At 36.6% G+C, this 26149-nt stretch overlaps 1 protein-coding gene across 4 annotated transcripts in view; it reads right to left on the bottom strand.

Moving 5' to 3' along the window:
• WDFY3 (WD repeat and FYVE domain containing 3) overlaps positions 1-26149 on the bottom strand; it is a 238448-nt gene that overhangs the window by 99197 nt on the left and 113102 nt on the right. For 3 of the 4 annotated variants that reach the window (XM_045989611.1, XM_045989613.1, XM_045989612.1), the window contains exons 13-23: positions 25038-25121; positions 19527-19704; positions 18519-18733; positions 15766-15878; positions 13321-13552; positions 11788-11888; positions 11426-11644; positions 6849-7030; positions 4831-5062; positions 2593-2753; positions 196-307 (exon numbers count right to left, since the gene is read on the bottom strand). In XM_045989611.1, coding sequence (XP_045845567.1) covers positions 196-307; positions 2593-2753; positions 4831-5062; positions 6849-7030; positions 11426-11644; positions 11788-11888; positions 13321-13552; positions 15766-15878; positions 18519-18733; positions 19527-19704; positions 25038-25121 — 1829 coding nt within the window. The remainder of the gene's footprint in view (positions 1-195; positions 308-2592; positions 2754-4830; positions 5063-6848; positions 7031-11425; positions 11645-11787; positions 11889-13320; positions 13553-15765; positions 15879-18518; positions 18734-19526; positions 19705-25037; positions 25122-26149) is intronic. The other variant, XM_045989614.1, reaches the window with a different exon arrangement.

The raw sequence follows: 26149 nt of genomic DNA, 5'->3' as shown, positions 1-26149 counted from the left end.
CACTGAGCTACCCAGGCGCCCCAAAAGGTTATGATTTTTAAAGTTGACTGGAGTTTGAGATTGTTACATTCATCTCTAAATACTGCCAAGAACAGTATGAAAAATGAATTTAAATACCTGCCTTCCTGTGGGGAAAGTGAATGCAGATTTGAAGGCAAATAAAGAAGTTTGAAATAGTAAGACGATCTGACTCACCCAAGTATCCAATCAGAGTAGCTCCAACTGTCCGTGCAGGTCCATTTAGATGCCCAGCTGAATTGTGTATCAATTTCACAGGAGTGGCATTCTCATGGGAGGAAATGCCTAACTGAAGAATAGGAAAGGGAAATAAAATGTAACTATAGAAGAACAATCTGAACATTTTGATTAGAAAAGAAAATAAAACATGATCAGTAACATATTATTTCTTTCTCTCCATATCAGAATATTAAAAATGTGGGCATTCATTTTTTAAAAATGCGCAAGCTCTTACAATGGTCAGAAAATAAGTTAAGTACAATCTACTGAGATAAAGATGGTGGTGGGGGGATGGTCTTTGGAAATAATTTCAGAGGTCTTTCTGAATGAAATTCTGTCATGGTTTTAAAGTTCTTATCACTAGCTGTCTCATAGTATTTCTGACCAGTGAATATAATATTAGCTTTACTTCATATCCAAGTAAATGTCACATAAATTATTCAAGTGTTTACAGATAAAACATGCCTACGTAAATGTTACTTTTGCATGTGTACACACACACAAATGCATAACATGCTTTCAAAGCAAACACAATCCTAAGATTCTAATTCTATTATTACCTGTAGAACTAAATTTACCTACAGTTCATGTTCCTTTAAAGATGGTACATGTATTTACAGACATATGACTGCATGAGAGTTGTCAATCCTTACTGTCCCCAAATCCCTTCCTTCTAGTCTTTGGATTTCCTCCCTTGTGCTTTGCCTTCCCTAATTAGCCAAAATAGCTTGCCAAGCTCACTGATAACTCCCACCTCACTAGACTCACTGTTTGTCGGTCCTGAGCCCCAGTCTTTCTTGACCAGAAACATTCACCACAATGAATCACTGATTTCTCTCACATCAAACTCTCCTAGGTTTTCCTCCTTTCTTGCTGGCTGCTACTCCGCACTCTTTTCCGCTGGTTCTTCATCTCCCCAGCTAGCTCCACAGTACTGGATGCCCCAGGTCTCGGTCTGTAACCTTTCTCTTCTCTATCCATATCTACAGCTCGGTGAAAGCATTTAGTCAAGCGACTTTAAATACCAGCTCTGAGCATCCATGATTCACACTCCTACTCTGAACTCCAGATTCATACTTTCAATGGCTTTGAGATCTCCACTAAGATGTCTAATATGCTTCTCAAATTTTTTCTAAACACAGCTCTCAGAATTTCTCCGCAAACTAAAGAAGCTCCTGAAATTTTCTTCCTGAAAGTTTTCTCCAAATCAGAAAAAAGTTACCCAATTTTCCTCAGTGTTAGAGTGAAAAACACCTTGGAGTTATCCTTGATTCTTTTCTTTCCCTCAAAATTCACATCTAATCACCAAAATTGATGGCTTGATATTCAAAATCTACCTCAAATCTGATCATTTCTCATCATGGCCACTGCTATCACCCCAGTTCTCACCACCACCATCGTTAATATGAATTATTCTAAAACTGGTCTCCTAGCTTCTCCCTGTCTGTTCCCCTCCCGTCTATTCAACAGAGGTCACAGTCATCCTGGCTAACATTTCATTCATTAGGTCTGGGAACCTATCATGCTTCCCAGCTCACTTAGTTAAATCCAATGCCTTTACTGCTGCCTATAAATCCTTAACAGTCTAGTCCCCATCACCTATTTGAGTTCCTCTCCTACTACCCAGGTCTTCTCTCATTTGCCCTAGCCATGCCTGCCTCTGCAGCAGGCGTGGACCTTCCTCAGGGCCACAGCACTTACACCACTGGGACAAAACCCCACTGTTCCCGGCCCATATCCCAGTCCGCATATTCTCTTGGCTTGCTGCCTCACCTCTTTCAAGTCTTCTTCAATTTTACCTTCATAGTGACCATCCTATTTAACATTGTAAGCTGATCACTTTCTACTTCCTTGCTTTATTTTTCTGCAGAGCACTCTTCACCTTTGAACATGACCTATGATGAGGTTATTTCTTTAGGTATTAACATGTCTCTTCCATGGCAATGTAAGTGCCATAAAGGCAGGAATTTTCTCTATATTTTACTTCTGAGTCCTAAACAAGATGGTACCTGGCACACAGTAAGTGGTTCAGAAAAAAGTTAAGTTATAGCCTTAAGAAGAGCAATTGTTTTCTTTCATTTTCTGCAGTTCAGTTTCTTAATAGCCAATTAAAAAAAAAAAAGAATATAAAGCATGCACAGAGAAGGAAATTCTCACTTTTCCAAATTAAGCTAAATATCTAATCATGTTTTGGCTTAAGTCCAAAGCCAAATAAAACAAATACAAGAAATACAGGATTATTTCAGCGATTATTTTCAGTGATTATTCCTACTTGGGTGGTACCTGTAATGACCCTCTGAAACACTGTTCCTGGGGAGAACCCACCACAGCTTCCTGGGAAATCATTATGCTTACCTGCTTAGCAATGGCTTTGCTGTCCAACTTATTGTACACTTTCCGGATTCTTGCCACCGTTAGGGAAGACACAGAGAGTGCATAGAGGCCAAAGGATACCTTTTCTTCTGGCACTAATGACACAGGAGATGGGACTACGCCTTCAGACTTTGCATCTTTACCTTCAAATGAAGAACAATCCTTTTCAAAATCATCAGTATTTCTCCTTATCCTAACACAGATTTTTTATTCTATCATTTTTTAAGGGGTAAACTCAAAAATCTTTTAAAGTGGACCATGACAGCTAAACTTAAAAACTGTTTTATTTATTTAAATTTTCAGCTCTTCATTTATTTCTTTTCAGAAAATACAGAAAACCACCTAGTCATAGACCTTTACTTCTAAGTTTTATTCCTTTTTTTTAATTTTTAATTTTTTATTAACATATAATGTATTATTAGCCCTAGAGGTACTGTTCTGTGAATAGCCAGGCTTACACACTTCACAGCACTCACCACAGCCCATACCCTCCCCAATGTCCACAACCCAACCACCCTCTTCCTACTCCCTTACCCCCAACAACCCTCAGCTTGTTTTGTGAGAATGAGTGTCTCTTGTTTGTCTCCCTCCCGATCCCATCTTGTTTCATTATTTCCTTCCCTACCCCGCAAACTCCCCACGTTGCCTCTCAAATTCTTCATATCATCCAAGTTTTATTCTTAAAATATGCTTTACAAATACCACAATGTAAAAGAAATGAGTTTTAACTGTTATCAAAGAAATCACACACTTCTCCCCTTTAGGATCAAAGGAGAAAGAGCATGAACATGAGTGGAATGCCTGTATGTTTCCTAACACTAGGTCTCCCCAGTGAGAGCCCCCATTTGTGCTTCTCTGTATTCTTCTAAACAACACAGCAGAGTAGTTAAATACAAGTTTTGGAGCTAGATGGCTTACATTTGAAACTCTGCTTTATCACTTAAAAGATATGTGACCTACATATCTCTGTGCCTCAGGTTCCTCATCTGTAAAATGAGGATAATAAAAACAGTACATAAGTACCAATGTTTTGAGGAGATGAACAAATACATGTGACAGGCTCAGAACAGCTCTGCCCTTCGTGTATATTAACTTACTGCACATACTGAGTGCTCAGCTAGCTATTATTAGATGCTATCTAAATCAAGAACATGAGTGAAAGAGGGGCTCCTGAGTATCACAGTTGCCTAAGCATCTGCCTTAAGCTCAGGGAATGATTTCAGGGTCGAGCCCTGCGCTGGGCTTCCTGCTCAGTGGTGAGTCTGCTTCTCTCTCTCCCTTTCCCACTGCTTGTATGTGCTTTCTCTCAAATAAATAAATAAAATCTTAAAAAAAAAAAGAAAACAAAAAGAACACAAGTGAAAGACAAATTACTTAGCCACAGGATTACCATCATTTACAATATACTTGTCCTAACTCTTCTGAGAACTTTAGGAGAATGAGAACAGGAGGATGGAGAACATCACTTGGTAAGAGTACTATTACATCAGCTCCATTGACTCTAAATTTCTTCTGGGAGAAAGGATAACAAGAAGTAGACTCTTGGAGTAAAGGGATGAGGAAAATGAGGACAACTGATGTTAACTCATTAAACTGAAAAATCTGTGTGTGTGTGTGTGTGTGTGTGTTGTCTGGAAACATCTTTCTTTCCTCTAACCAGAATATACTTTTTTTAAACATTTAAAAAAATTTTTTTTTTTAATTTGACGGAGAGAGAGAAAGAGAGCACAAGTAGGGGAAGCAGCAGGCAGAGGAAAAGGAAGAAGCAGGCTCCATGCTGATCAGGGAGCCTGATGCAGGACTTGATCCCAGGACCCTGAGATCATGACCTGCGCCGCCACCCAGGCACCCCTAGAGTAGATACACTTTAAGATGCTTATATAATAAGAGAAATTACAGGAAGAGAGGAAGGCTGTGGTTAGACTCCTAGAGAGCATACATATCTTGAAGCCAATCAGAGAAACTAGAAAATTAGTGATTGGGCATGAAGACAAAACTCAGCAAAGTACAGCATAATCAGTGGAGGAGAGTATCTGGAGTAGGAGTGAGTGGTCAACAGTATCACACTGAGAAAGAGTGAAGGAAAAGGCTCTTTTTCTATGATGAACATAATGTATAAGCTCACCCACACCCCATCTACAAACCCGTATTACACGTGTACACGCACTTATTCATGGATCTACATGGCCGAAGCTAAGTTTTATACATTAAGTTACTCACACGGCATACATACGGCCTGAAAGCTTCCAACATAATTTGGTCCTAGTTCATAAATGGTAGTAACATTTGAAGGAGGTAAAACTTCTTCCAGAAAATGCGTGGGTCCCAGGCGCCAAACCAAGGAAGCAATTTGACGCTGGGCAGGTGGAGTGCCAATGTACGCATAGACTGTGCTGACCACAGGTGGGTTAGCAGAACCTGAGCCACCAGGAGTACTGTGAACATAATGCAGCTGTAGAAGAAATGAAAGCAAATGCATGAGATAGAACCCCAAATCCCCCACTTTCACCAGGAAAATAACCACCTTTTGTGTATAGTTTCAGTATCCTAACGTCATGCAACTTTACAAATGTACAAACGCAGCTGGGCTGAGAGATACATGAGGGCAGGCCAAGATTCTGGAACATGATGTGGAAGCTGGAAATTAGTTATTATCCAACTCTCTGATAATGCAAGAAAGAGAACAATCAGACAGAGGGATACTGTCACTGTCTGATTGTTTTGCCTATCAAATTAATGATGCTTCTATGAAATTTGGGAGTTGATATAAAACAGAGCTTTCTAAACTATGGAATTCAAGTAGTCTTGAAATTAGCTACGTAACCTTCAATATGAGTCTGTCAAATAAAATATTTATGAGAAGTGTTTTATAATGGGTCAAGTGCTGTAAAAGTTATAAAATTTAACAGTCTATTATGTAATTTATACACCTATGATCTCAATGTCAATTACATTCTCAGATTTGAAATTACATTAGTGTTTACTGACAAGGTGCAAAACTACTGTTCAATTCATTCACATAAACATATGATTAGAGTATAAGAGATAACGAAGTCAAGTTGTTTCTTGTGGTAGAGGCAGCTTCTACCACTTGATAGTATGATGGACGGTTTGTGGTACCACTCCTGGCCTCAGATTACATCTACCACTCCACACATCACAGAACAGTTACTGGTGAGTAACTCACACACAACAGTGTGAGCGTGCAGACCACCATGTGGCCTGAAGGTGGTTTCAAGGGACCTCTGACACCTCACAGGCATGGTGATGGCAACCATGTAAATATACCGGTAATAAATCTACCTCTCAATTCTAGAATAGAAGCTGAGGACATTTTTATTTTAAATAATACTAGAAATAACAAAGGAACAACCTACTAGAGAATCCACAGCCCATTTCAAATGCAATCATGTGTACAAAACAAACAATGATTATTCCCTCAGAGTACATTTTAGGGTTTATCTTACTGAAACACGATGTCACAATAAAGTATCATTAACGAAAGAAATGAATTCAAGGAAGCTGCCAACTTTACTGTTCTTTAAACTTTAATTCACACAAGAGGACAAACTTTGCTTTTGTTGCTCTTTCAAGAGATAATCACTATAAAAATGGATAGTACCTTTTGGAGAGCTAAAGCATTTTAACAGCTACCTAGCTGAGTTCTGTCAGAAGTAACCAGCGGCAGTCCTCCTGATACAAAAAAGAACTTCTGATTCTTTATTGGTTATTTCAACTCTCTTGCCTCTCTTCTGAATACCATATATCTATATGTAGAATAATATTTATACACTCATTCTTTCAGCAAACATAATGGAACACCTACTATTATCATCAGGGACTAATCTCGGTGATCTGAAAACAAATTTGGATGAATAAAAACGATTCCAGCTCCAAAGGGATGCAGAGTCTACTGGAATGCATGACAACGAAAAAGCGACACAACACTGTGCACATAGGTTACTTAGGCATCCTTCAACTTGTTTTTCTGGTGGGAAAAATCACTTGGCAACCTGGCTCAGGCGCTGACATACTCAGTACCTTCTTTAGTACTCTGTAACCCCTTCTTTCTCTTCTTCGCTAATCAAGTGATATAAACTAGCCAGCCACGTGACTCTTAAACATATTGTTCAAATGGTAATAAAGGTCAACCTGTAATCTACCCCTGCAGACACACACCCCCCTCCCTCAACTCTCTTGTAAAGCAGGTTAAGACCGACAAGCATGAGTATGCTTACCTTCACGGTGTTAACAAGCTGTCCATCAATGTAGAGGGCTGCGGTACTGTTTTTCAGCATGCCTTTGCTCATCACCAAAACCAGATGATGCCACTGCCCCTCAACTATAAGTTCTCCACATCGAAAGCGGGCACAGCATGGGAGAATCTCATAAAAAGAGGATTCTTCACTAAAGTCATCAACTAAAATAAAGAGCGGAAAGAAAAAACTCAACATCTTCATTCTAACAATGATGATGATGATATAAATGAAAATGCCCTTTTCGGGGCACCTGGGTGGCTCAGTGGGTTAAAGCCTCTGCCTTCGGCTCAGGTCATGATCAGAGGGTCCTGGGATCGAGCCCCACATCGGGCTCTCTGCTCAGCAGGGAGCCTGCTTCCCTTCCAATCTCTCTGCCTGCTTCTCTGCCTACTTGTGATCTCCATCTGTCAAATAAATAAATAAAATCTTTAAAAAAAAAAATGCCCTTTTCATTCAATAACTTTATCTGTAGCAAGAAGTGAAACCTGGAATGTATGTTGCTATCTTCTGCTCAATATATAGTTATTATCAAATAAAGCTACAATAGTTGATGAAATAGAAAATAAAGTTACAAAAGACAACAAAAAGAGACTATTTGATTATTATCTGTCATGATCTGTATGAAAGGTCTTTTGAAATTCTCATTTGCCATGAATTTGATTATAGCATTGGTTAAAAAATTAAAAATTTTATTCTTGCTGTATGCCTACGCAATGACACAAAGAACCAACTCTCTGTTCTCAGTTTGTGGTTGCACTGCCCTGACTCTTGCCTAATGACCCTGGTAGTAAGGGGGTGATTTATGGAGTGGAAAGGTTTGTTATATTAGTTTCAGGCGTACACTAGAGTGAGGTTGAATAGTTCTGTACAGGCCTCAGTGCTCTTTGTGATAAGGTACTCTTAGTCCCCTTCACTGATTTCAGTCATGCCCCCACCAACCTCTTCTCTGGTGACCATCAGTTCGTTCTCTACAGTTAAGAGTCTGCTTCTCGGTTTGTCTCTCTCTCTCTTCTTCCCCCTTTGTTTCTTTTGTTTTGTTTCGTAAATTCCACATATATACAGAATCATACGGTATTTGTCTTTCTCTGGCTGACTCATTTCACTTAGCATGATACCCTCTAGTTTCAACCATGTTGTTGCAAATGACAAGATTTCATTCTTTTCTATTGGAAATAGTCCATTGTATATACACACACACCACCTCATCGTTACCTATTCATCTACTGATGGACACCCAGGTTGCTTCCATTTCTTGGCTATTGTAAATAATGCTGCAATAAATATAGGGGTCCATCTATCTTTTTGAATTAACATTTCTGTGTTCTTTTCATTAATAACTCAGTAGCGGAATTACTGGATCACATGGTAATTTTATTTTTAAGTTTTTTGAGGAAACTTTATACTGTTTTCCACCGTGGCTACACGGAAAGGTGGTTTTTTGAGTCAAGTTTCCTGCTTCATCAGACAACTCTGATTATTTCCTAACATTCTGCAATCACTTCCTGACTCTCATCTGGCTTCTCTCTGCTACATACCAGGTAGCAGATCCTAGCCAGATCATGCTAGGAAATAATGGGTCAATATTAACTCAATCTTAATGTTAAGCTAATTAAAAATTAACATTTCTAAACATTCAAGAAGGGACGGAATAACAGGGTAGCCAGCTGTTAAGAATTCATTCCTCCACCCACCCATCCCCCAAAAATTTTTAAAAAGAGCTAATCTGTAACTTAAAGCAGACCCACAATTTTTCAGGATAAGCACATAGAAGTAAATACACTAAAAGTTAAAAGTTTAATTGTGTGGGGTAGGGAAGGAAAAAATGAAACAAGATGGGGTCAGGAGGGAGAAAAACCATAAGAGACTCTTAATCTCACAAAACAAACTGAGGGTTGCTGGGGGGAATGGGGATAAAGTGGCTGGGTTATGGACATTGGGGAGGGTATGTGCTATGGTGAGTGCTATGAAATGTGTAAGCTGACAATTCACAGACCTATAACCCTGGGGCAAATAATACATTATATGTTAATAAAAATAATTTTTTAAAAAGTTTAAATTATATGAAGAAAGAATTACAAATAAAATATTAATATTTATTTTTGGAATCTTAAAGTAGTAGCATATAGTGAAATGCCAAGATTATATTTTAAAATGATAATACAAAATACACATCCATTGATGAGTTAAGAAATGCAATCTTACCAACTGGTGACCTGATATAGGAACAGAATTGAAGAAACAGTGAAAAGCAGGGTCAAACAGCTTTGAAAGGTCTAGTGTATGGACCAAAGGATGTGAAAGAGAAGATCAAAAGTATGGGCAAAACAAAGAACTCTTTCCTTTCCCTTTCTTTTTAATAGACTAAATCTTGTCCAGAACTGTAGAAGATTTAACCTACAAAAATTTTCTGAGCGTTTTACATTCTGACTCAGGCTGAGACTAAGCCGTATTCAGCATTCAGTGTTATGTCAGGATATCCTGGTGAGCTGATTGTTTTCAGACAACTCTTAATTACCTACACATCTTGAAGATTTTTTTTTTTTTAACTTATCAGACAGAGATCACAAGTAGACAGAGAGGAGGAACCATGCTCCCTGCCAAGCAGAGAGCCCGATGTAGGGCTCCATCCCAGGACCCTGGGACCAGGACTCAAGCCGAAGGCAGAGGCTTAAACCCAATGAACCACCCAGGCACCCCTTACCTACACATCTTAATAGGCTACAGCTATTCAGAGGATGGATCCGTGCAGTACTATCATCATCTGTAACTAACGTTATCTGTTACTGTAATGCACAGTGATATATGGATTACAGTAGTCTTGCAAATTAAATTTTGTGAAAATGATAATTAGAAAACATTTTTCTAGTTTAATGAAATATCCCTAGATCCATTCCTTAACTTTTCCATTAAATTCTAGCTTTTTCCCAAATTCTCCATTATTATTCACTTTTCTCATTATTTCCCTTTCAAGCCATCCATATTTATTTTCCTTTTCTTCTTATTCATTCATTCAGTCAGTCAATTAGTCATACCTGTACATTAATATTTTAAGTGTTTTAGGTAGCAGGGCTGCCCAGATTACCAAGGTAATAAATCACATCATGTGTACGAACATATAGTTCTACTTCTATCTTTGTCTAGACAAAGACAAAGAATTAAAATCTTGGAAGTCCAGATCAGTGATTTTAAAAAAAAACTGATTAATTTTTATGACAGCAGGCATATGAGGAAGGGAAGATTCAAGAAAAATGAAGGAAGCATAATTCAGTAAGACTTAGTGGAAGGGGTGGTATTATCAAGGTAGACTTGAGCTTTTTTAGCTTGGCTAACTGGTGGTGGGGGTGTCATTTACTAAGACAGGAAAACAGAAAGAGAGGCAGGTTTTATACAGAATAAACATTAGAGTTTGAGTTGTTTACAGAAAGACTTTTCATATGAAGATGTCTAATTTGCATTTAAAATATGAGGAGAAAACATAGGACACGGGGAAACAAAAAAAAATTTAATTTTTGAATCCCTGGGATTAAAAAGACCTAAAGCTAACAAAGATAGTTTTTTTTTTTCCTCACAAAGAGAAGTTTGAATACAAAGACTAAAGATGAAACCCTGGGTGGAAAGAAAGCTGCTGAAGGAAGTTGTAAGAGAGGTCAGAGATCCAGGGCAAGAATGAGACAGTAAGTCTCCCAAACGGCAAGACTGAAGACAGGTTTGATTAGCAGGAAAACATCAAAAGGATCAAGCAGTGTCCTAGGAAGAATTTTAAAGCAGTTCTACAATAATGATGCTTACTCTGTCCTAGTTATAAAGAATACTAAGAAAAGAGGCCTTATAATCTAATTGAGTTAACATTCAAATTAATATTTGAATATCAACCACATGTGAAGCAGTATGTGGTATTTGGTTAGTTAAAAGATAAATTTAGAAGACAATGAAGAAGAGGTGTATTTATGTTACAAATGCTTATATTCAAAGCAAAGAACATTCAGTAAAGTGAGATTTATATTTTATGTTATTCACATTATTTATAAAGATCCTCACGAATGTCTTATGTTCGAAGTTCTATTGGATAGCAATGTAACATGGCATATTGGAGAGAATTAGGAGATTAAGATTATTAAATGGTATGCATTAAGCCTTGAAGGTAAGTGATGGATAAAGTAATTAAAATGTTATTGTGTCTAGCACAGAACAGCACATATGGTAGGCAGGTGCTCAATGAATATTCATTAGTTACGCAGAATTCATGACCAATGAAAATCCTTACTAAAATATATCAAACAAGCAATCTGCTTTCCTAGCAAAGGCTGTGATTTCTTGGCAAGTAGAGATGAATCCTTATTTTAGGAACTCTTTCCATTGTTTTCTACTTAAGTCTCTTTTGAAAGTGCCTTAAAATATGCTGGTAAACAATATTCAACATTTCATATAACCTGTTCTATTCTTTAATAATTTAGATTGAAAAAGAATTACCAGCTGGACCCTAAAGATGACTCTTATAATGAAATTTAATACTTTCAATTGCCACAAGATGCAAAAAGAAACAGATAGATACTGACCATAGTTTTGGAGTAGTTCCTCTTTGGTGGAAACAATCAGAGATCGATCTTTTGCAGACAAGACAATGGCAAGGCACACGTAATGCTGCTCAGAAGAATTTGCTCGGCGAACAACAGTAAGAAGTCTGACAGGGTGGTTATTTGGAGGAGAACTAAAATGTTCAATACAGAACCAGCTAGAGTAGCTTAAGCCAGATGGAGGAGGGAAGAATCTTTCACCTAAAATAAAAAGGGAAAAGTAACAATGAAAGAGTTTGTGGTGACTCCGATTTACCTTTTTAAAAGAAGGCAATAAACACTAAATAAAATACGATCTTAAAAAAAAAAAAAAAGACTCATGAGCTAAGAAAGTTCATATTTACCAGAACCAATGCCGCTGAGCACAGCCCCATCAGTAAGGCCTGTCGTGACAGCATTGTTTGCGGGAGCATTATGAGGGGCCAGACTGGGCAGGAACAAGCAGCTATTAGAGAAAAGACAATGTACATATTAAAGATCAACTGTTTTCTTCTCCTACCACTACATACTTGCCACACTGTAATTAACTGCCATCATTTAAAGTTAATTAGAGCAAAGAGATCATGGAATAAACCTGGGTGCCTAAAACAGTCCTTCCCTTCTTGTAATTATGTAAGAGTAAGAAAGATATACTTTCCCCTGGGGATAAAAATACATTATATGTTTATTAAAAAAAAAAAAAATTGGAGGGGGAGGCAAACCATAAGAGACTATGGACTCTGAAAAACAACCTGAGGGTTTTGAAGGGTCAGGGGTGGGAGGTTGGGGGAACAGGTGGTGGGTAATAGGGAGGGCACGTTTTGCATGGAGCACTGGGTGTTGTGCAAAAACAATGAATACTGTTACGCTGAAAAAAATAAATTAAAAAAAAAAGATATACTTTAACAATCTCCAGTGGCATCACTTTTAAATTTTTTTTTAAAAAATCCAAGTATAGGCCACATATGGTAAAATGCACTAATGTTGAACCCTGTTCGAGACATTGAACAACTTTGTCACTGCACAGAAATTCCCTTGTTCCCCTTCCCAGTGAGTTGTTTTCCTCTGTGCTTATTAGTTTTCACTATTCCATAATATGTTTTAATTCACCATTCAATAATAACACATGACAATGTTCTTAAAATACAATTTATGGTTTTAGATTGATGTGTAACAATCCCCCAGACAACTAGTATAAACACATATCTATAGTATTAGCATTTGTGTCTGTTTTGGGGCTGATGGATTTCAAAAATTCTTCTAGATTCTCTATAGATTTATTTTTGCTTCTGCTACTATACCATTATCTGCCACTTGAAATTACGCACTCATTTGATGAGACAGTCACTGAGTTATAATTATAATGTATATGGTAGTAAGCTAGGTAATTTGGGGGAAAGGATGAATAAACCCCAAACAACTTTTAATCTAATTTTAATTTGCATGTTATGTATAAATTTAGTGTACTAAATCACAGGTGACAAACATTTTCTGAGAGGGCCAAACCATAAATACTTTATGCTTTGTAAACCAGAGTCTCTGTCATGACTACTTAATTTTGCCATTCTAATACGAAAGCAGCCATAGAAAATACATACACAACTGAATGTGGCTGTGTTAAAATAAAACTATTTGCCAAAAAACAAAAGAAAATTTACAAAAAAAAATTTAGACCATGGGTCTTAGATTCCGAACTCCTGTAACATTTCAACTTATTTAATATAATAAATAACTTTAAATCTAAAAGCCTTAAAATAACATGCTCAAAGAACTCCATCATTTGAGAATACATAGTATATCTTAACTAAGTATACTTAAAACCAACGATCTATTTGTTAAAGGCGAGTAGGAACCATAAAATCATATAATAAGACTTGACTACCTTACAAATTCCTTACCCAAACCCTTCAAGGGATGTGTCAAATTCAACAAAAGCTGGAGTAACTGATGACCCATGAAGTCTGATGTCATGTGGGGTTGTCATGGAGACCAGACACTTCACCCTAGTTAGAGGTACAGTACTTCCTTCCGCAGATTTTACCAGGCTCTTGCTTATCCGATAATGGTTATCTTCATGTAAGCTGAAAACATTATCTGAACCCAGACCTTCCATTGATGTGATCATACCACCTGTGAAGTCAAAGAAAATCTCTTGGGAAAAGTATCATGTAGATTTCTAAAATAATGACTTTACAAAGCAGACCTATTTTTAAATACCACTCTTGAGTTTCAGTATTCAATTTTATGTTTAAACACCAAAGCTGTTTTCCAGTTTTAATGTACTTTATGTTCATTTTTAAACTTAAATAGCATGTTTTTTTAAACTTGTAAGTAAAGTCATAAATACATTGCAGAAATATTGGCTACTACAGTGTAAAAAATACTAAGAATCACCACTAACCAAGCCACAGTTACAATGTAATTAAATTATAAATTATAGATAATGTTTCTAAAAAGCCAGGTTATACTTTTATTTCACAAAATTATTTATTATCTATTTTTGAGAAGAAAGCAAAATATTCTCGTAGAATTACAAAACAGGTCATCATTACCATAAAAATAATCAGATAAATAGCAAAAACTTGCTTCTCTCCCATTTTTTTCCTACTTTTAACTTTTCCCTTACCATTATTATAATTAAATATGTGATCACAAAAGTACTTGAATTAAAAAATTCCTATATGCACATAAATGGTAACAATTTCAAGAAGAAGACATTTTAAACTGGTCTATTGTTCAGGAATATATTACAAATGATAAGAATGGAGAAAATATTCCCTTTCAAGGTAAAGAACATAAATATCATTGTTTTCTCTCTTAAGTGTGTGAAGAATTCAGGCAACCATAGAAATATTTCGATCTTCTCTTAGATAAAGGAACTATTTTTGTTTCTACTCTTTGCAAAGGAAATCACAATCCAATTCTAGAAATTATGTTAAGTATAAAAAAAATAACAAAAGAATATATACATCTAGGGGAGGTATATTGACAGATATGAAAAATTGCAATACTTTGTTTTCCAGTAAAACTACTAGAACTCAAAAAACCTCAGTTTCCAAAATACGGTATTCACTAATCACTGAGAATAATTCACAGGAGAAAAAAATTAAGACTGAAGAACAAGTGGAGATTGCTTAATCTCGGATTCTCACCTGAAAGAACAAGGGGATAAATGAAACGATCACTACATCTTTTCAGGGCAGCTGTTCTGCTTTTCTAAGTTTCCTGCTTTGCTAGCAATGGTTACTTCAATCCATCAAAACTAATGTCTATCACTATGGCTCACAATTATACAAAATGAACTGAAAAGGAAAAAACCCTAACAAAACCAGAGAATTCGCACTAGGAGGAGGTCCAGTGCCACCCAGCTCTCTGCTGAGGGCGTGCTTGTCCACAGCTCAGACAGAACCCGTTGCCTCTTGGGGGTCCCTGCCAGACTGGTAGGCAGTGTTCGGGCCAGGTTACCATTCCAGCAGCCTGATGCAGAAACTTCTCCTCTTCAGGGCTCCTCTCAGCAACGCTACCACACACCTGTCTAACAGAGTGCCCTCTGCTGCTACTGGCAGGTCATTCTCAGTCTTCTCTGTACTAGTGGTCACCCACGTCCTGTGGGATGTCCACGTTCACATGAACCACGCACCTAACACTTCACTTCTAGCTCTAGGATCATCTTTCACCTCTACCTCACTCCAAAGCCACAATTTTGGCCTGGTCCTTTCCCTCGCATGTTTCACTGCTCCAATTTTGACTGCCATTATTCTACCCATCCCCATTCCTCAGAACTCTCATTCCTTTTCTCTCACCACATTTGCTTTCTGGCCTAGCCACTACTCTCCAGTCCAGTGACCTATCCCTTTTCTCCTGGTTTTTCACTAGCTGCTTGGTTTCACTTCTTTTCCTATCCAGACTATATGGCCCGGTGTAGCTCTTCAACTACTTTAAAGCAGTATTTTTAATCTGTCCTCCATGCCCTCCTCCAGCTGCTGTCCTACAAACCCAGAGCCTGTCAACAAGCTAACTAATACTTCAGTTCAGGTGGCAAAGGCTACCTGAGGAAGGCAAAGAAATTATGAATCCTCTGAGAAAGGATTGCTCCTTCCAAGCGAAGTGTTACTCTGCACGTAATTCTCATGTCCTCTGGATCCTGCTTCCATCAGTGATTCCTTTCTCACCCCCATCTGCCCCCTTCTTCAGTTAACCAACCAGATTTTATGTTTCCTCATTTAAATAACAACAATCCCTTTCCTTTCTTTCTGAGTAAAATTTCTTGAAATGATATTCATCCCCCACGTGATTTTCATATACACAAAAACCAAAAAAGGGAACTTCCAAAGTCAACTTACTTCTCATCTCTGGCTCATAACTCAGTGAACTTGGTTTGTGGACCCTATATTGTTTTAGCAGCTTTTTGTCCCAGGCACCACAATTTAATGGACTTGCCAAACGCAAAAACTCCCTGAAGAAGAGAAAAAGCAGTTATTCCTTGATTGGGAACATCACAGAATTCATAAACCAAAGTATGGGGTCTCATGAACTGTAGCAGACTATTTAAAAATATGAAAGCAATCCAAACAGTTATTATAAAATAATATATAATGTTAATTTTACATTTCAATTACCTAGCAGTAAAAAAAAGCACAGAATATTGTGAAGGGCTAAAAAATGAAATTTGGGGATCATGTTCTCTTAAAATGTGATGTACAAAAATATACTGAATTGTCTAGGAGTTACACAGATAGGAGTCCTTCATATCTAGTCATTTATGTCATCATGTAAAAGGAAAAAAAAAAAAACAAAAAAACTTCTGCATTTTCGACTCCCTATAGCAGAAAATTTTTTTTTTAAGTTATGTACTATTCGCCAGTTTTTCATGTGGAATATAATATCCAATTAACTTATAACCTTATAGCCTATAGTTCATCAACAACTCTGGTACCTGTACTATCATGAGACATTTTGTTCTGAAAATTCATTTATTATGAAAACTGAGCAAGTGCAAACGGTTGGTCTGCACTGCTTACTGTCTACCTAAGTAGTGTAAGTTATTTAATAAAATACTAGTATTAAGGATGAGATAATCTCTCTGTCTCATTCACTCTCTCTACTTTTAAAGCAGCAGATTACCAAAAATGATCAGGGGAAAATCTCCATGCTGTTTGCAATATTTTAGGTTTTTTAATATATCCCTAAGATGATGGACAAAGTGAGCCGGGATAGTCTCATTCATCTTGGTATTGTCAAGGCCTAGTACACACTGCCTAATACAATACTGTTTAATGTTTAGCACATGGTTTATTCTTAATGCATCATTATTTGGAGCCAGTTAAAGAATATAAATTATAAATAAAGGCCAACCGTCTTTAAGAAAGTTCTTAAAAGCTATATAAAAAAGGAATACTTCAGCAGAAAAGAAAATTATCTCATAAAGAGAGCTGCTTATATCTGAAAGTGATGAGATGTACGAGTGTATTTTTATAAGGGGGGACAAGACAACTTATACATTAAATCTGTCTGGCAAGGTAATTTCAAGGAAAAAATATCTTTTTAATATTTATATTTAAATAAATTTATATATTTATAAGCTTATATATATATTTATGTATTTATATATTTATATTTATGTATATATTTTTATGTATTATATATTTATCTATAATATGTATATATTTATGTATTATAAATATTGATGTATTATAAATATTGATGTATTATAAATATATTTTTATATATTTATGTATTATAAAAATACGTTTATATTTAAATACATATTTATATTTAAGTAAATATATGTATATTTATTTATTAATTAAAAAGAGGGAGAGAGAGGGGAGTAGAGGGGCAGAGGAAGGGAGAGAATCTTAATAAGTTCCATGTCCAGCATGGACACAACCCTGAGACCAGAGCCTAAACAAAAATCAAAGAGTCTGATGTCACCCAGGCGCCTCTCAAGGAAAAAACATTTTTTTTAAAAGGTTGTATCGCTAGGTGGCTCAGTCGGTTAAGTGGCCGACTCATGGTTTCAGCTCAGGTCATGATCTCAGGGTTCTGGGATCACGCCCCACGTCAGGCTCTGCACTCAGTGGAGACTCTGATGGAGATTCTAGACTTTTTCTCTGCCCCTCCCCCTGAGCGTGCTCTCTTTCTCTCTCTCTCAATCTCCCTTTAAAATAAAGTAAATAAGTCTTTAAAAAAAAAAAAAAAGGATTTTATCCCTAAAACACAGAGGACTATTTATCTTGCATTACCAAGATTTAAATATCTATATTTCTTGAATAGTTAAACTGTAGAAGGTATATTCATATAGAATACACTCAGCATTCAAAAGAAACTACTGAAATATAACAATTTGGACGTACCTCCAAGGCATTAAATTAAGTGAAAAAAGTCAATCTCCAAAGGTCACATACTATATGATTTCTTTTATATAAGATTCTCAAAGTGACAAAATTACGGAGATGGAGATGAGATTTGTGGTTTCCAGGTGTTAAGAATGGTGGGGACCAGGGGAGCAGAGGTGATAATAAAGCAGTAGCAGCACTAGGGAGCTCTCTATGACATTGGATTGTGTGGTGGGCACACAAACCCACGCATGTGGGAAGTAAGAGGGGACCAAAGCATACAAAGGATACAGTGTAGCAACATCAGTTTCCTAGTTTTCCAGATTGTATTAAAGCCACATAAGATGTAACCACTGGAAGAAACTGGGTGAAAGTGACTCAGAACCTCTCTAATCTATTTTACAACTTTCTCTAAATCTGAATTTTACAATAAGAACATTTAAAAAGTATTTCTTATGAGTTCTTACCTATCAAAAGTTCTCAAATATGAAGTAGATGCAAGTCATATAAACATAACATGATTTTATTTTTAAAGGACAGTACTGGATTTGAGTGGAAGGAATAACCCATGGACAGACATCCTCTAGACCTACCTAAGACCGACATGCCAAGCATTTTGCCCATTTTTGTTACTTTGATTTTGTCCACAGATACCTGAATACAGGTCTATTAAGGAAGGAACTCCTGACTCTGAAGACGCTAGGAGCTGCCATTACTAACTGGGGCTCCTCCAAGTGCGGAGAAGAGAACACACTGACCTCAGCACCATGGGCTCCAGAGCCTGGGAGGCGAGGCGCTCAAACATGCGCTGCAGGGGGGGGTGCAGTGAGTGCTCCTCGTCAGCCAGCGCCGCACTGCACCGCTGCAGCAGCCGGGCGTGCAGACCCGCTTCACACATGATCTGCTGGTTTCTCTCCGTGTGCACCAGGGATTGCAAAATAGTTGCCACAGCGAGCTGAAGGTCCAGGGCATGCTAAAGGTAAAGAAATCCATGCCACCAGGGCATTCTTAGTATGAAAGGTGATCCTTCTTTCCCCAGGAAACACACCTTTTAATAGGAGGTCTCTGTCTCTACACAGTTCAGATGACCTTCAGAGGAGTTCAGAAGCTGACTGGGAGTGACATGGCAACTCCAGAACTGAGATAGGCGAAGGTTTCCTATCCTCATTTTGCTGGAAGCCTACCCAGCCGGACTCCACTCTCTCCCGTTTTCTGTATTAAGTGACTATATAACCAACAGTATTTTGATTTTTGTAGAAAAGGTGAATGCAGGGTCTTTTACATGATGGGTGAAGACCCAATTTAAAGGAAAGCCAATCATTTACATATGTGACCTTTTAGGCCTTAGAGACCCTACACCATTTTAACAAACTAGTCACTAAAGCACCAATTCACCCAAACTCTTGAGTGGTATAAGTCAGAACAGATAAATAGCCTCGAAATGGTATCTTCGGTCATTTTTTTTCCTGCACTATTTATTAATAATTTCCACTGCCAAGCAGGACTTATGAGGAGAATTACTTTAGCACCCGCCTTGGTTGCATTTGTGACAAATGAATTGTATTCTAAAAAATACATACCTATCTCACAAAGAAAGTTAACACCTAAATTTTAAAATCTCATTTTTTCCTTTTCTACTTTAGTATGTGGTATGGAATGGTTCCCTATCAGTCTGTCTTTCTTGGCTCAATTTCCTTAATTATACAGTCATATTCAAGTCCTTTCACTTATGAAAGATGGAGAGGAGCTAACATGTCCAAGCTTACTTCTGGCTGTGTCACCGATCCAACAGAGGCCAGCAGGTCCAGCATAGCAAGCATGGCTCCAGGATGGATGATGACGGCATCAGAACTCTGGAGAGACGTTGTGGCCACATGTAGTTTCAGGTCAGCGACATTTTTAGGAGGGTAAACAGGGGGAGTTGAAACAGAATGATATGCATGCCTATAGAAAAGAAAGAAGGGTAACTTAGCATCAAATTCCAATCAAATTCTCTGTTCAATTTTTTCATCTTTTGTTACCTTTATCCACTAACAAGCAAAACCTTTGTAATTCAATGTTGGGTTATAAAACACTTACAGGCTGGGATATAAAAGAGCAATATACTATCAATTCTTAATGAGTCAGGTATAAACAATTTAACTAATTCTTCTAGGCTCTGATATGTCTTTACCATTTGTTACCTGGATTGTTTCATTTAAGAAGTTGCTAAGAAAGTAGATCCTAAAAGTTCTCATCACAAGGAAAACATTTTTTCCTTGTATCTGTATGAGATTATGGATTTTTTCAAAGATTTTTTTCAAAGATTTTTTTTATTTGTTTGTCAGACAGAGAGAGAGAGAGAGCGCGCACACACAATCAGGGCAAGTGGAGGAGTGGCAGGCAGAGGGAGAAGCACGCTCTTCACTGAGCAAGGAGCCTAAAAGCAGGACTTGATCCCAGAACCCTGGGATTATGACCTGAGCTGAAGGCAGATGCTTAAACGAACTGAGCCACCCAGGCGTACCATGAAAAAAAAAAAAATTTTTTTTTTGAAAGACAGCACACATGAAAGCAAATGGTGGGGGGGGGAAGGAGGAGAAGGAGAGAGAGATCGAGATCGAGAGAGAGAGAGAGAAAGAACGAATGAATGAATCTCAAGCAGACTCTGTGCTGAGCCGGTATGCAGGCCTGATCCCACAATGCTGACATCATGACCTGAGCTGAAATCAAGAGCAACGATTAACTGACTGGGCCACCCAGGCACCCTAAGATGTTGAATGCTAGCTAAACTTACTGTGATAATCATTTTACAACATATGTAAGATAATCATTATGCTGTCTAATTTAACTTATACAGTGCTGTATGCCAATTATATCTCAGTAAAACTAGAAGAAAAAAAATGACACCTGTACTAGAAGATGCAGCAAACAGGTGAAATTACAGTGATCCAAAACTTTAGATAAGGTAAAAGTTCTGATATAATGTGATAAGGATATAAATGAAATAAAATCTTTCCTAATAAGATTTCTCTTTCTTTCTTTTTTTTAGAGGGTAGAGGATGGAAGGACAGAGGGAGAGAGAGAATCTCAAGCAGGTTCCATGCCCAGTGTGGGCCAGATGCAGGGCTCGATCCCACAACCCCAGGATCATGACCTGAGCCAAAATCAAAAGTCAGGCGTTTAACCAACTGAGCCACCCAGGCGCCCCTCAATAAGATTTTCTTTTGAAATTACCTGTGTGTTTGTAACCTTTCCTTATACCATGGGTAACATAATCAGTGACTAACAATATATAAGTGGCCTATTCTCTAAGTGGGTCAATCAGTCAGGGTTGGGTAAGAATATTGGCTATCTGACAAGAAGTAGTGTTAAGCATCAAGGAAGTTTTCCTTTAGCTTATTTGGAACTACAGTCACATTCTTTTGCATTACCCACTTACCAATGAAAATACTCATCACAATTTTTAATAATACTCATCACAATTTTTTAAAAACATAGAAGGCATATTTTACATAATAAGCTTTATGAGGTAGAAAGCCTTGCTATATCCTGAACATAGCACATTTCTTCTCATCAATGATCTCCACTTTCTATTTCATACTACCCTTCTACAATTCATGAGTTTTGCACATGTTGTATCCTGGCACTAGAGAACAGATGCTCGTGGCTTCAGCCTATGGGAGCTCTTTGTTCCGATGAATTGGTTTCAGCATAATTTGTCTAATGCTGAGCTCTGTCTCTGAGAGCAGTGTGGTTTCAGCTCTCTGGCACAAGAGCAGCTTGGGAAACAGATGCTTTAAGTCAGTGATTCTGTAGAAAAATTTGGCACGGCCATTTTTTTTTTAAAGTACCATTCTCTTTTTAACAGAGATTCTAGGAAAGTATTCAGCCTCACTTATAAAAAAAGCACGTGGGCTCTTCCAGTTTATTTAAAGTTACCATGTCTTCCACCTACTCATTTTTTCAACTCTGGGTTTTTGTTTTGTTCCATTTTTTTTCCTGCTGTTTTGTTCAGAAATATTTAATTTCTAAATTTACTAGGATAGATTTCTAAATGCTAATTATTATCAATAGGTATCCTCTACCTGTGCTGTTTTAATTCTATGAAATTTTTGACCCTCTTGAAAAAAAGATTATAGTGTAATGGGAATTTTCAATCATTAAGAAATTTCATAAAAACTGTTTTTCATTACACATAAAAAATAACTCAATTTGGAGAAAAACCCAATCCTACTTGTATAATTTTAGTCATAGGCCTTCCAAAATTATTTGAGTTTCCAGATTTAATACAGACTGAACTTAAATTATGGATACACCCAGGAAGGAGCCTTTATGCCTTCGGAAACCAAACTCTTTACTAATTAATATATAGCTATTATAGTAGCAAACCTTTAAATCTTCCATAAGATAACAATATTGGTATAAAAATTTCATTCATTCTTCTCAAATCAGAAAAATGTTGTAAGGATTGCTTATTTATTAACTAAAATTAGGTCTATTTTAATAGGCATTATATAATATTATTAATATTTACTAAGTCACTTAGGTATCACTGCAGGTATTATCATTTTTTAAATTTAGAGATTACAGTAAGCTTATTAAATGAATAATCCCAAGTAAGACCTAATCATTTACAAACATAAGACAACATTTCAAAATTTAACTTTTATGTTGCAGCTATTTTTAAAACTTAGAGAAATTGTTACTTAATATTTCAACCTAAATTTTCATACACACTTAAGACTTACCTACCTCTCTGGGGAATATATTCTTGAATATTTAAATTCTGAATACCCTTTGCCTTAATTTCCACCAAGTAAAACAAGCACTGAGTAACAGATATCATGTTTGAATAGTAATACTACTAGCCATCTTTTCTTCCCCTCAGATATATTCTAGAGAGCCTTGGTTTTTATTTTGTATTTTGTTTTCACTTCCGTAGCTCAGATTAAATATTGTTCAGCTATAATTCTGTTCCGTTATTCTTTCTGAATAATGAACAATGATAAAAAGTATTATGAGTTTTAGTTTTCCAAATATAAGTTTTCTTAGGTTTTTGTCCCCAATTCTTAAAATAGAGAAGAATCTCTAGGATTTTACGTGCCAGACAAGTATCACCAACTCAAAACTTGCTTGTGTCTGAATATTCCACAAGCCATGAAAATTAATACAATGTTGGTTTCTCCTTTTGCCAACAAAAACACATTCTGCCACAAGAAAAAGACACTGAAATAATTTGTTGAGATGTCCTAGAGATATTCTAATTCCAGAAGTTACTGTATTTACATTTGAAAATAAAAACATTGTTTTATTAGCTTATGATTCTTATCACTCAGCAAAATGGATGTAACTGGACCAGAATGGCAACCTGAAAATGTCAGTGTTGACCTTATTATTATAAGCAGTATTGGGAACCTCCTTGGGGTAAAACCAAGCTGAAGGCCTAATTGGAATTCCCATAGAAAAGATTCACTCAGCCAGGACTACTGAGTCAGAGACCGTTCCCCCTGAAGTCAAAAATATGGCATCATTCCATGTAGCTGTGATGCAAATGATGACAAAATGTTTTTTTTGTTGTTTTTTTTTGTTTTGTTTTTTTTGACAGAGAGAGAGATCACACGTAGGCAGAGAGGCAGGCAGAGAGAGAGGAGGAAGCAGGTTCCCTGCGGAGCAGAGAGCCTGACGCGGGGCTCGATCCCAGGACCCTGAGATCATGACCTGAGCCGAAGGCAGCGGCCCAATCCACTGAGCCACCCAGGCGCCCCGACAAAATGTTTTTGATCTAAGTCTTAAATAACTCTCTATGAGATGGAATAAAATTTTCCCTTTGTCAGATTATCAGTTAAATAAATAACAAGTTCTGATGGGTTTCCTTTCCATGTGTTTCCTTAACCTGTGAATTTCTACTGGAAGTATTTTATACTTTTTGGTTAATACCTAAAAAATGGTTAAATGTTTTTAAACACAGCAATTTTTGTACCTTCATAATTTATGGATTCATAAATGTGACTTGCAATAATTAGAACTATTTAGTAATTAAAATTATTTTTCTAATATCCAGTATGTGGGGTAGTGAACACATGTGAATTCTCAAACACAAAGAATACCTTTTACTGCATTTATTTTAGCAACAGAAAAATACACTACTTCAATTAAAAATGATTTTATAATTTCTTATATTAAAAAATGCTCTTAGAAAAACAAAAAACAAAATAGTTTTAAAATACAAATATACTGAACAACACTAAATTCATTTAAGACTATTCGGAACTATTCCATGATTTGCTGTCAGAAAATGAGCTCTAAGTCCTAGTGTAAAAATAAGAGAAAAAGGAAAATATAAAGTCCACCTATCTAATGAATATTATTACCATGATATATTGAAATACAGGACCTGTAACAAATAGTTTCAATATAATAATTCCACTAATATTCAAATTACAAAATCTGAACAGAAACAAAATCAACAACAGTTGAACCTCAGGATTCATTTCTAGAAAGCCGCAATGGAAGAATATATTAATATAAGACTGAAGGCCTTGTACTTGGTCATGACAAAAACTGGGGAAGGAACGGTACTGGTCCCAACTCTACAGGCTATGATCATTTTAAGCACAGTTTGCAAACGGAATCTTTAAATGGATCTTAATTGTACTCTTGTCAATCAATTGCTGGTTCTTTATATTCATAAGCTTTATATACAAGGTAGACTAGATGAGCTTTAAAAAGAGATGTTCACAAAACCAATGAAAACAAGAGCTAGGATGGTTTTTTTAATTCATTTTTTTCAAAGGTTGGCCATGACAAGTCTCCACAACAGCATCACATATCAACTGGTTGAACCTGATTGAGAAAACATGCAGCTCTCTTCCAGTGCAGTGATGTGCATTTTGGAGTAAAAGCAAAAACCGAAGAGGGATTCTTAGCATATTTAAAGTAAAATAAATAAATAAATAAAGTACTCCACTTAAAGAGGCACTAAGTCCTCATTTCTAAATTAACTTTAATAAGATACGCCTGCTCTAAAAGTAAAATGTATATTTTACTCTAAATAATGGAATCAGACAATATTCTAAATGTCTCTCATATCCTCATAGCATTAACGCAGTTTTTCCTCATAAATACACTCAGAAGCTGACGATTCTAAAACCTAAAACCTCAAAACAAAACAAATAGAAAGCCAAAAAAGTTTTATACAAAGCACAATCACCACATTAACATATAATTAAGCACAGACCAAAAAAAAAACAAAACCGCACACAAGTAAGGATTGACTTCTGTTATAAGATCAGTACCTTTTCCTGGACAAAGCTGGTGTACCCCAGGGAGAGGGGAGAGAAGACTCACTTGTCAGGCAAGGAGGGATCTGTTCTGCACGACTACAGACGACAAAACAGACAGGGCGGTTGAGAGAGGTTAGAAGAGAACACCAGGTTGGCAGCTGGTTAGTTTCACAAGAATTACCAGTAAAAGTGTAATAAGGAACATCCTCCATATTCCGCAGGAACGAGAAACAAGACTACAACACATGCACTGAAGGAAACAGGAAAGCATGCTTAAGGCAGATGCTTATCTATTAATGTTAACACTTAACACATTTGTTAAACAGAGTGCCTTAAGCCCTGTTTTTGACAAAGAAAACTAAAAATGAGGTATACTAACTAGGATAAGTAGAAAAGGGAAAAGAGGTTGAATCTAAATATAAAAATTTCAATTTCAAACATCTTGTTCCTTGAATACTACACCATACTATGTCTCTTTTAACAACATATATGCATTTTTATTTTCAAGATGTTAAAAATGGGAAAACAATCTTTCTTACATTACCTGTATTTTCTTATCTAAATGGTTAGGTCTAAGAAATTTTGTCAAGAAGCAAGAAACATTTCAGTAGATATTTCAAAGTAGGTTACTTTATGGTAAAGGATATAAAATCTATTAGAAGCTCCATCTGAACAGAGTTACTTGCTTAATTTACAGGACAATAAAGAAACAATCCAGTTATTTTATGAGATAAAACTATGGCAGCTGTTAAAAGTGATAATGCTCAGGACAAATTAGCACCATGACCAATCTTACATTATTTTCAAAGTGAGAAAACACTTTAACAACTGAAAATAAATGATTCAGGTAAAGTGGCATTCCTATGATCCCCTTAGAACCCTGGAATTCCCTCCTAATAGATTTTATCACAATATATTGTCATTGTTTGTGTCTGTATTTAAGCTAGGGGACGGCCATGTCTAAAGTCATCTTGTGCTTGACCCCTCAGGACTAGCACAATAACACGGCATGCAGTAGGTGTTCGTTAAGGACTTGTTTAATACAGAAATGAGTAAACAAATCTGAAAGTCTCAAACTACCAACGTCTCTTATGGAGCAATATTCTTTTTCAAGGATTACAAAA

The sequence above is a fragment of the Meles meles genome, chromosome 2, assembly GCF_922984935.1.
Source record: "Meles meles chromosome 2, mMelMel3.1 paternal haplotype, whole genome shotgun sequence".
NCBI classification, from domain to species: domain Eukaryota; kingdom Metazoa; phylum Chordata; class Mammalia; order Carnivora; family Mustelidae; genus Meles; species Meles meles.
The sequence above is the reverse complement of the archived record's forward strand: the minus strand, read 5'-3'. Positions and strand labels throughout refer to the sequence as shown.